The 11,965-nt window shown below is 54.0% G+C and overlaps 1 protein-coding gene across 13 annotated transcripts in view; it reads left to right on the top strand.

The window, feature by feature from the left end:
• The first annotated feature begins 603 nt into the window (after window positions 1-603).
• Window positions 604-11,965, top strand: part of TCF3 (transcription factor 3) — a 39,774-nt gene continuing 28,412 nt past the window's right edge. For 4 of the 13 annotated variants that reach the window (XM_074337470.1, XM_074337465.1, XM_074337464.1 and 1 more), the window contains exons 1-3: window positions 604-1,179; window positions 3,182-3,298; window positions 7,132-7,204. In XM_074337470.1, the coding sequence (XP_074193571.1) occupies window positions 3,227-3,298; window positions 7,132-7,204 (145 nt within the window). In that variant the 5' untranslated portion in view covers window positions 604-1,179; window positions 3,182-3,226. The remainder of the gene's footprint in view (window positions 1,180-3,181; window positions 3,299-7,131; window positions 7,205-11,965) is intronic. The other 9 variants (XM_074337458.1, XM_074337469.1, XM_074337466.1 and 6 more) reach the window with 4 other exon arrangements.

Raw genomic sequence — 11,965 nt, 5'->3', positions numbered from 1 at the left:
AATAATTATTCCCATTCTGTAGGGTCTGTGGTCTTTAAAAAGCTGAGGAGCCCTTTGATGTGGGGGGAACTCTGGACCTAAGTGGAGACAGATCACTGAGAATCAGAAGGCCTAATTTGGCTTTAGTCCTGCCCAAACTCAGGTCCAAATGCCATGTTACAGATGGAGAAAGTGAGACCCAGCGAGTCAGAGGCACAGTGCGGGTTACACGCGGGACTCTCTAACCCTGAAACAGAGCTGGCCTCGGTTTCCCCGACAGTGAAATGGGTCTGATTCGTTCGCTCTGGGCCTGGATGTTCGCTCGCAACACTGAACACCGGAGCCAGCCCTAGGAACGCAGACACGACCAAGCCCAAGATGCCGCGCGGGCGGCCACGCAAACCTGAGAATAAAACCCCAAAACCCAACCCCGCCGCTTCTCGCGGCCTCCTACTCGGAGAGTCCCGCCTCTTTCTTCGCTGGGCCGCACAGAGGGGCGTGAAGGGGGCGTGGCCTATCCACGAATGGCTTGAGGCCCCGCCAATCAGGCTTTCGCGCCCTCCGATTGGATATCGTCGCTCTGCCTTATCTTTCCATCTCACTGTCCTTTCCGTCTTGCGTCATACAAGGTTTGCACTCCCAATCCACGTGCGCCTCCGCGCAGGAAGATAGTCCTTGCTGGTTGCCGGCGCCGTTTGCTGACGGACTCGCAGGACTTCCTCTCTTTCAGGCTCCGGGCTCTTCCACGACGCCGCAGCCACCTCCTGCGGACGCACGGGAGAGCGAGCCGCGAGCCTGGAGCGGGCCGCGCGGACGGCTGCGGCGGAAGGATCCACGGTGGCATCGGAGGGGCGTGGGGCGGGACGGGGGCGTGCCCTGGAGTGGGCGTGGCCGACGCGCGGGCGGGGGGCGGAACATGTCTCCCGCCGCAGGAAGATGAGGCAGCGGCGGCGGCCGCGGGCGTAGCGGGCCGGACCGAGCCCACCGGACTCGGCGGCGGGCACTGCGGTCTCCGCGCACGCCGCCTCAGCCAGCGTCCCGGCAGCGCACGGGCCCCGCGGGGCGGGCACTCAGGGAGGGGCCCGGGCCACGCGCCGCGCCGCCCACGCGCGACCCTCGGGGCCGAGGACGCCCCTTTGTCGGGGGGGGGCCGTTCATGCGCCGCCCCCCGCGCGCTGCGGGCCGGGCCGCGCCGAGCAGGTAACCGCGTCGAGACCCGGCGGGCCGCGAGGCGTCGGGGGCCCAGTGTCTGTGTGCAAAGTTGCCCCGGGCCTCCCCACGCCGCGGAGGCCGGGAAGTTGGGACGGGGATGGCTCTCGGGAGTGCGCCCCTCGCCCCATGCGGGCCAGGCGCGGGGCGGCGGTGGCCGGAGTCATTGTTCTCCAACTTTGCGCGCCGGGGGGGGGGGGGCGGGCGACGTGGAGGGGTCGGCGCATGCGAGGCCCGCGCGCGCCCGGTCCTTGGTCGGGCCGGCCACTTAACGAAACTTTGCGGAGCCCTGGGCAGGGGTGCGGGGGGCGCCCGAGGGGCACCCAGCTTTGTGGGGGGGCGTCGCGGCCCCGGAGCGGGGTTATCGGGGCGTCCCCTCCCCCGGGAGGGGCCCAGCCGGGCGCTAGAGTTTGGAGGGGGAGCGCGGGAGGGAGGGAGAGTCCTTTTGTCTGCGCGGGGAAGGTGCGGCCGCGCGAACTGCGGCTCAGGTTGAGGGCTGGGGGAGCTGGGGGGGGGAACATCTGCTCCGCGTTAATGCGAGGAGAGGCGGCAGCGGCGGCTTGGGGTCGCGAACAGAGCGGCGGTGGCACCCCAGCTTCAAAGGGCTCCCGGGCCGCGGGAATTGGAAGTGGGGGGGGTTGGTTTCCCGGGCCTCGTCCCACCCCTCCCAAAGGAACACTCCCTGTGCCCCCATATTCTCAAAGTGGTTCCGAACACCTTTCGAGTTCCCCGTAGTACTTGTGACACGCCATAAGACTTTCAACTCCCCTATGAAAGCCTGTTTCAGCTCCCTGTTCTAGTCTGTTTTAAAATCGGTTTCAACTACCCCACAAAAAGTGCGGTTTCGTACTCAAAAAAGTCAGTTTCACACGGCCTCCAAAAAAGAAAAAAGTTAGCGGGGGAGGGGTGCCCAGGGGCAGCCGTTTCACACCCCGTCTCTAGTTGGCAAACAAAGCGGGGGTTTCTCCTCTGAAGTTGGGTCTCCCTCGGCACCTCCTCTCCCCGCAGTCTCCGTGGGGTCCCCGCAGCCGCCCCCGCCTGGGGACACGGGGAGGAAGCCAGAGGGGCTTTCCTGTCCGTATATGGGACGATGGAGACCTGACGTGCGCCCCTTTCGGGGGGTGGGAAGGGGTCTGGCAGGTGGATACCCCACCCGGTTCTAGAATGGAGCCCCCTGGGACTATGCGGGGGACCTTGGTCTGGGTTCCCCTCCCCCAGGGGCGGGAGGCAGGGGATGTTTTCAGAGTTGCTTAAAAATAATTACCGGATACATCGTGACAATAAACGTAGGCTTGTTTTTTTGTTTTCTGACTTGGGTTGTTTTTTTGTGGGGGGAGGAGATGAAGAATGGAGAGGAGCTTTGAGGGTAGGTTTCTGCGTGGGGCGGTCCCCCAATCAGTCGTGAAGCGGGCAAGGGACTTGGTCTTCTTGAGGATTTCTTTCGCTTTGAATTTGGGGGTGACTGAGACTTACGCGTGCTGTGACAGCTGCTGGGGGGGTCACCAAATTTCCTCGGGGCGGGGTCTGGGTCGCCCCGCCCCCTTCCCGGAGGCGGGGCTAGGGGAAGCCTGGGTGCTTGGAAATGGGAGATGTAGCGGGGAGAGGGGCGGGTTCTGGCCCAGCGAGCCGGGAAGGGACTGCTCCCGCTCTGCTTCCAGTTTAAAATTTGCAACTTGAGTCCCTGGTGGTCGCAGAGGGAATTAGGAAATCTGTATTTGCGCACATCCCCCCTTCGTTGTTCAGACTCCTCCAGGGCTCTGGGGAGGGGTCTCTCCAGGAGCCCGAATCCTGGAATCCTGGCTGCCCTGCCCCCACCCCCTGGGTCAGGAAGGAACTCAGTCTAGGGGGACCTAGATCCTCAGGGCAGTTAGAAGGGCTTTTTACACAGTTCCCCCATGCCCCATCTGTCTACCTTGGCCACGGTCAAACCTCTTCTCTCCCATCCCCTTTTCTCCCTGTGTCTCCCTGCCCCTCCCTGCATCCACCACTGCAGCCCACCACGCGAGGCCATCTGTAGGCCCACTGTTGCAGCTGGAGAATGAACCAGCCACAGAGGATGGCGCCTGTGGGCACAGACAAGGAGCTCAACGACCTCCTGGACTTCAGCATGGTAAGCCAGGCCCTGCCCACCTCGGCAACACTTCCTGTGGCTCCAGGCTCCTGGGGAGAAGCGTCTGCCAAAATACCCCCAACAGTTAGACCTCACACTTGTTTGGATGGAAGGGCCCCCAGGTGGGGCTGGGGGATTAAGTTACCCTTTGATGAGCAGGCTGACCACCCCATGGCATTGTACAGCATTGGGGCCCTTGTTGGCTTCCAAAGACACTTGTCACCCAGGTGTTTGCTCAGGTGAAGAATGGGACCAGTCCACCACTTTATAGATGGGGAAACCGAGGCCCAGAGACCAGGAGGGGCTGCCCAGAGCCTCCGATGCCTCCAAGGGGACTCTTGGTCCCGTGGCCCTTGCTTGGCTGTTGGCACACAGTGGCCCTGGCCTTCTAAGATCTGTAAAATAGGTGTGATCAGGGTTATTTTCTACATCATGGATGAAAAAATACACGAGGAGGGCCCAGCACCTGGCTGACTGATGTGGGGACCCTCAGTGAGTGGGGCAGAGGGCTCAGATGGTGACAGTGTGATTTCTCCGTTATTTAGCTACACAGTGGTTAACGCAGTCTGGTGATAGGAAGAGACCCCATAAGGAGTGTGGGCATCTGTGGTCAGTATTCAGCCACCACCACTGTTACTGCCATTGTTATTGTTGGGGAGAAGTGGGGGATCCTTACATTTCCCAGGCTGTTTGATCCACCCCGGAATGGCCTGTTTCCCGGTCAGGCAGATGGAGGTTCAGAGGGGGTGCTAGCGTGTAGAGGTCACACAGCCCAGACAGGCCCAGTGAGGTCAGAAATCAGACCAGAACTCTCTTGGGTGCTGGGAGCTAGAGTGCACCTTGGACCAGGGGCCTCATCCTGTCCACAGTGGGCCACTTGTCACGGGTGTCAGAGCAGGTAGTCAGGGTTTCCTTGCAAACGTAGGAACCCAGTGTGGACAATTTCCTAAGTCCCTTGCTCCCCCGTAGGTACCATTTTGGTTTGAAATAAGTTGGGGGAGGAAGCTTTCGGTCTGAATATGTAACTCTCTGGTCTGAATATAACTCTACCAGTACAAGGCCCAGGTCACTGAGGTCTGTTGCAAACAAGTCCCCAGACTGAAACAACGTCAGCTACTGTGTGGAAAAACACAGCCTGTGGAAAAACGCAGTGGGCCACAGCTCCGGAAAGACCATGCCTGTATTTTTAAGCCCCGTTTTATTTTCGCCTCTCTGGCTGAGTAACCAGGAGTGCAGCTCAGATTTTTTTTTTTGTTAAACTGACAAGTCACAGTCTACTGGGCTGGAACAGACCAGCTTGAGGGTGGGAGGGCACAGGTTTAGACTTGGCCCCTTCACCTCCACCATCCTAGAGCCCCTGAACCACTTATCAGCCTCCCCCTTCTGTCAAGGGTCTGAATGTCTCTACCCCAGTTCAGTCAGAAACCCTTTTCAGACGAAGAAACTAAGCCTGAAGGGTCGGATGCCTGGTGTCTCCCCTTGAAACCCAGAGCTGGATTTTTATCCTCTCTCCCTGTTATAGGAGGGAGGCCTCACTAAGTCACGGAGCAGAGGTAGCCCCCTGTTTAAGCTCACATCCCTCCTTTCCTTCCTCCATAGCAGCCCCTCACCTGCTCCAGAGAAAATTTGTTTCTTTGAAACACCTTGTTTTTAGACTGAAACAGAAGAACTTAAAAGGAAACTGCTTCCTTGGGCCAGGTTTCCAAAGTAGGAGAGGCAACAATATTAATACAAAGAAACAAATGGAACTCTTAAATGCCTGGCACTGAACTTCCTTGGTTAGAAAAGTACAGCAGGTGTTGAGGGCACTTGACTATTCCCTGAGTGGGCCTGACATGGCCCCTCAGCCTGATGAAGAACTGGGAGGACCAAGGGGTCAGCAGCGCTTGCCCGGTGACCCAGCTGGGCGCCCCTCTGAGCTAGGTGTGTGCACAGAGGCCCTCACGTGTGCAAGACACCCACGTGGTCAGAGCCCTGCGTCCCTTTCACAGAAGAGAATACTGAGGCTTTGGGGATACAGCAGCCTATCTGGGCTGGTGATGAGACGGCCTACGGGTGCCCACAGGCCACGGCCCAGTGCCCCTGTGGCAAGTGCCATGTCAGAGACCCTGGCACTTTAGGGTGTGAAATAAAGATAAGCCCCACGTGCTTGGCTGCTGACCTCCAGGCTTGGGGTCCAGTTGGTTCTGGTCCTGGCTCAGGCCAGCCCCTCCCCAATACAGTCCTCAGTTCCTCCAGGGGGAGAGGGGCCCATCTTAGAAAAATAGGGCTCTGGGGAGGTTGGCCCAGTTGTGAGCACAGTCATGCCCCCTCAGGCCATAGACCTGTGAGAACCCACTGCCACCCCTCCCATGAGCCTCTGCTCTAACTCCTGGAGCCAAGTGAACATGTGGCCTCAGTTTCCCCTCCTGTAGGATACTGTGTGGGCGATAGGACGCCACTTCCTGGGCCCCTCGCAAAGCTCATGGTGCCCACATGGGAATCACGCCCCTAGGTAAGAGCTGTGCTGTCACCTCTTGGCTTGCTGGGGAAGGTTTGGGGGACCGTCAACTATTTTCTAACAAGCTCTGCCTTTGATTCTGGCTACTTTTAATCACTCAGACCCCAAATGGAATCTGTAAAACCCAGACCCTTGAGGCAGGGCAGGGATGTGTTTTATTTTTTCTGTGGCATAGGGTTTATTGATGTTGGGTTTTCCTATTTGTACTACTAAGCTGTTTAATCTTTGGGACTTAATTCGTTGGTTTGGGTGGGGAGGGTGGCACCTGGGAGAGCCGCCCAATCAACCATGAGGGTGTATAGCCTTTCTCTGGTCTCCAACTTACTGCCTCTGTGAGCCTCAGTTTCCCCTAATGATGGGCAGGCATCAGTGGCGAGAGTACAGTGAAGGCCACCCAGGCAGCCACTGAGCACAGAGCCTGGCACATGGGGGACACTCGACCTGGTCACTCTCCCTGTCTCTGGTGGAGGCTAGCTGTCCTCCCCACATCTGTGCCACTTGGGCTCAGAGGCACACAGGAGGTGACTTGGGGCTTGTTGGAAAAGGTCTGCAGCTGGGTGGTGGGCAAGACTGGGGCGGCTGGGGGATGGATCATGGCTGGTCTACCTATTGGGTATAAACGATCTCACTTTTTGAAGCTGAAATGCAAAGAAAACTTTGTATCACCTCTGAGAGCAGAAAAATTGTATCAAGGTCTAAATATTAGGTTGGTACAAAAGTAATTGTGGTTTAAAAGGTTAAAAATGGGGGGAAAAACGCAATTATTTTTGCACCAACCTAATAACCGTGTTTTCCCGAAAATAAAACCTAGCCGGACAATCAGCTCTAATGTGTCTTTTGGAGCAAAAATTTATATAAGACCTGGTTTTATTTTACTATAAGACTGGGTTTTAGTGATATGATGTAATGTAATGTGATGCGATATAATAAATATAATATGTAATGTAATAATATATAATATAAATACAAAATACCGGGTTTTATATGAATTTTTGCTCTAAAAGGTGCATTAGAGCTGATTGTCCGGCTAGGTCTTATTTTCGGGGAAACACGCTACTTGCCTGTTTCCTAAAAATACAACCCTCTTGTAAATAGCTGCCTTTTAACATACTGGATACTGTTGCCAGTGTGGATGGCGCGCTGTCAGTGGGTTTGTCCCGTAGAAACTTTCTCCAGGCAGGGGCGGGCAGTGGGGGACCCCTGGCTGCCTTTTTCTGCCTGGGCCATCAGGGCCCATGGGGTGCCTGGGCTGCCTGATAGGACAGGACCCCTCGGCACAGCTGCGTTCCCAGGTGTGCCCTCCCACCCCACTCACCTCTTCTTCTCTTCGCAGATGTTCCCTCTGCCAGTAGCCAACGGGAAGGGCCGGCCCACCTCACTGGCCGGCACCCAGTTTGGAGGCTCAGGTAGGATCCCACTGCTTTGGGGCTGCACGTTTGCACGGAAAGATGAGCATGTATAGAGCGTGGCCTGGGGCAGAGCCCGGCGGGAAGCGGCACTGGGTGGGGCTGCACGCAGGCTCTGGGCGCTGGGGGTCAGCACCAAGGCCCAGCCGCTGGAGTGGAGAATGGGGGCCTGCGGTGCACACGAGAGCATGGGGTGGGGGCGGGCAGCCTGAGAGAAGCCCAAGAACCAGGTACTGTCATGGTCACGTGACCTGTGTTAGCATTGAGTGTAACAGGGAGCCTGTAGGTCAGCATAGTGTCCCCTGGCTGTCCTGCGCCTGGAGCCTGGGCCCCTGGCTTGGGGTTGGGGGCCCTTGTGAGGCCAGGACTTGAGCCTCCAAGGTCCTCTTGGCTCCATGGGGTCCTGAATCTCCAGTCTATCCCCAAGAAGAAAACTGAGGCCCAGAAGGGCGTGACATGGCAACGCAGCCCTTGACAAATCGTGCCCTTCCTGTAAGCCCTGTGAGAGACCCAGCTCCCCACTGTTTACATGCAAACGTGTGAGGCACTTATTGTACACAGGACCCAGCACTGGGCTAACTGACCATCCCGGTTTGCTCAGGACCCAGGGGCTTCCTGGTATCTGAGACATGAAGCGTTCAAACGGGGTATGTTCAGGCCAACCTGGACGAGCCAGTCACCCTACCGGGTACTGGTGCTGATGACGTGGCCGCAGGATGACAGATAGTATGGCCTAAAGGAACTGGGGAGAGCACTGCCACAAAGCCAGGCCGGTCAAGGATGGACTCCAAGGAGATGTTTGAGAAGAGACCTGGTGGAAGGAGCGTTCTAGGCAGGGGCACAGCATGTGCTAAGGCGCTGGGGCAGGTCGGTGCCTTGTGTGGCTGGAACAGAGTGAGCGAGTGAGTAAGGGGGAGAGGGAAGAGGTGAGGGCAGGGCCTTGTGGGCTGTGGAGAGGACTTGGGCTTTCACCCCCAGGGAGATGTCATGTTAGGGAGTCCACTCTGGCTGTGGGCAGAGGGGTTTGGGGGATCCCCTGGGGAAGCTGGCTCAGATTCCAGCACATCTGCATTCTGCATGGACTTTGGTCTTTCCGGGGTCTCAGAATTGGGACCGTATCCTTCCATGTCTCTGGGATCCAGGACAGAAGGTTCTTAGAGTCATCTGCAAATTCCATTGAGGAATCCATTGAGCTCTGGCTGGAGGCAGATAGGATTTTGAGGGGGTGGTTTGTGCTCATGCACCCCAGAAAGGGAGAAGCATTGTGTTGCCGCCCCCATTGTCCTGCACTGGCCTTCCTCTCTGCCTGAGGAAGTAGCCACAGGGCTGGCCGGAATCCTAACTGAGGTGTGGAAATCCCCACCCCCACCCCCCACCCCCGGAAACAGCCCCCAGGAGCTGGGGTACTGCCACTTCCCTGCCTTGGGCAGAGAGTCAGTCTCTGGGGTCTTCCCGGAGGAGATAGCACAGATGTGCCCTCATCTCCCCCTGCCCTTCCCCCGGCCTCTGCCCTGGGCTATCTTTCCTAGTCCAGTGTCCATTCAAAAGGTCAGCACCCTTAAGTAGCCAAAGCCATGGCCCAGGGGAAGGGTCCCTTCCAGGACACTCCATGCATGGCCTGACCTCCCATGCACTGAACACCTGGCACAGCCTGAGTCTGCCCCTGTGAATATTTGCAGATTGATTATCTGTGGTTTCGGCAGCCCCGCCCTCCCTTTGGCCTGCCCTGACCACTTTGGATGGGGAGGGTCTTGGCTGCTCCTCCCCACTTTCATCATAAGTGGGTCACCCCCCTTTCCCGATGGGCCATGTCAGCTTAAGGGGGACACCACCATTTGTCAAGAGTTTCTGGGTGCTAGTCAGTCCCCTAGCCATGTTCTCCCCCTCACCCGTCTTTGTATGTCCTGGTTTTCCTAGTGTTACTGTAAGTCAACTACTTCTCTTAAATTCATTCCAAAAGGGCACTTTCTATCAGAAAATCAGCAGCCTGGCCCGAAATGGGAGATGTCTCTGAAAATAATTGAAAGTAGCTGAGTGGAGTGTTGGGGTCTGTGGGCATGCTTGCCGAAGGGCTGCCTGGGCCATCTACTGTGTTTCCCCGAAAATAAGACCTAGCTGGACAATCAGTTCTTATGTGTCTTTTGGAGCAAAAATTAATGTAAGACCCGGTCTTACTTTACTATAATGTAAGATTCAGTCTTATGTAATGTAATATAGAAGACCGGGTCTTATATTAATTTTTGCTCCAAAAGACACATTAGACCTGATTGTCTGGCTAGGTCTCACTTTTGGTGAAACGGTATGTTTTTAAAAACTGGTGTCAGCGAGGCATTGAAGACCCATGAGTGCCAGGCAGAGGCTTTCTGGTTGTTCTCTGGATGGAAAGACATTTAAAACAAGAATTTTTCTAGTCCCTCCCCTTTGGGAAACCCCGAGGCAAAGATCTCTGCCAAACACTGCAGGGTTGAGGCCGCACAAGACAGCGGGGTGTGCTTGTGCCACCAAAGGAAGCATCTCTCCTATTTTTAATTCCCCGGCAGCTTTCTTGGTTTGTATGTATTAAATGTAACGCATGCTGGGGTAAAAATCGAACACTTAGGCGTCCACATGTCATCTTTGTAAGGACTCTGGCCTAGCACAGGTGTGTGCACTGTCCTCTAGAGAAGTCACTAGATGGAAAACTGCTGGCTTGGGAGGTGTGTACACCATGAAAATGCCCCCCAGGTGTCCCCACCTCTTAGCCAGCCCCAGGTCTTTTTTAATCTCTTTCTGTTTAACAGGTGAAAAAAAACGTGTTATTTCAATGGATTTATTTCATTAATAATGGGTGATTATATTTTTAAAAGCTGATAGGCCCATGAGTTTTTTGATGACTCCCCCCACCCCCCCTTTTTTTGGAGTTGATCAATTTTTTAGCATTGGCTAACTTACTTAGAAGTCATCATAGATACACAGTAAGTTGCAAAGAAATGTATAGGGAGGTCCTGTGCCCCATCTCTCAACCTCCCCCTGCGGGGATGTCCTGTGTGCCTATAACATAATATATAACTGGGAAGATGACCTTGGTACAGTGCACAGAGTTTATTTGGGTCTCCCAGTGTATGTGCAGGTGCACGCACGTGCTTGCGTGTAGTTCTGTGAAATTTTGTCCCACGTATAGCGCTATTAAGCCACAACCACAATCGAGATACAGAGCTGTTCCATCACCCCACGATATCCCCCCTGCTGCCCCTTCATAATCACCCCTACCAACCACCCTGCTCCCAGTGGCCACTGATTTACTGTTCTCCATGTCCACATTTTGTCATGTCGAGAATGTTATATACACGGGACCACATAGCATCTCACCTTCTAAGATTGGCTTTTTCCACTTAGCATAGTCTCCTAGAGATCCACCCAAGTTGTTGGCTGTTTCAATGGTTGCTTTCTTTTTTTGCTGCCTGAACTTTTTAACAACAGGAATCATAACACTTACCACAATGACTTATGTCACCACTTCTTAAGCACTTTACGACAGGCATCCAGCCTGGATCATTTATTGTAAGTCTTTTTCACAGGTCAGTGAGGTGGGTGCTGTTACCATCCCCATTTTACTTATGGAGAAGCTGAAACTCAGAGAGTTTAGTAACCATCCCAGCTAACTACCCAATACTGCTTCCCTGTAGTGTCCCATACCTATGACCCAGGTTGTGCTCATTGATTTGCAAGAGCTCTTTATATAGAAAGCATGCTCGTCTTTTGTGATCTCTGTTGGCAGCTTTTCTCCTAACTTTTCAACTGTTGTTAGTGATGGAGGTTTTTTCCATTTGTGTTGGTGGTTTACGGGTTTCGTTTTTATGTTGTCAAGACTTTTTCATTTATGGTGCCATTTCTGAAAAATCCTTAGGAATTGGATGACAGAGTCTGTTCTGCAGTGCAGATGTGACAATCATGAATGTGCCTGCTCCTCGTTACATCAGGTTGAGGAATATATGGGAAAGATGCCAGAGGGCAGAAAAGTATGCTTTCGCTGTCCTTGGCCAAGCAAAGACATGAAAAATAAGTGGGAGGGAGGAACCTTAATGGTGATCGAGGCTGAGCTAGCATAGCCATCTCCATCCAAGTACAAACATCCTGCTCACCTGTGGAGCTGCTCAGAACACACACCCCTGCACCCTGGCCCCAGAGCCACTGATGAAAAGGCTGGGATAGGGCCTGTAAGAGCTGGTTCCAGGTGGTTTTGAGGGAACTTCCAGTTAGAAGTACTTATTCTTGAAAGGCCTATAATTAAATAGGAACCACACTCCTTTTATAATAATAATTGACCACATACTCGGCACAATGAAAGCCTCTAAAATTTAAAAAAAAAGCAAAAAACAAAGTATAAACCCATGTTTAAGAACAATGTAGTAAATCTAGGAATAAAAGACCAAAAAAATATAAAGAAATAAAAAGTCAGACCGCTTGGAAATAACAAAATTCCTTTTTACCCACCTCTTGAGTTAAAGAAGAAATTAAAACAGCCAAGACATAGAATAACATCAGTGAAAATGTAAAACACATTGAAACTATGAGGTACAGCCAGAGCTGTACTTGGAGAAGAATCATAGCCTTTAATTTTCTTCTCATTAGAACAGATAGAATGAAAAGAAATGGATTAAGCATTTCAGTTAGGAAGTTCTAGAACAATAAATTCAAGGAAACCTCCCTTAATGGTTTGAAATGTCTTACTGCATTTTCTAAATTGCAATTATGCACAAAATTTTTTTTCTCATCTTTTTA

This window comes from Rhinolophus sinicus, linkage group LG07 (assembly GCF_036562045.2).
Source record: "Rhinolophus sinicus isolate RSC01 linkage group LG07, ASM3656204v1, whole genome shotgun sequence".
NCBI classification, from domain to species: Eukaryota; Metazoa; Chordata; class Mammalia; order Chiroptera; family Rhinolophidae; genus Rhinolophus; species Rhinolophus sinicus.
Note: the sequence above shows the minus strand (reverse complement) of the source record. Positions and strands in the feature narration are given on the sequence as shown.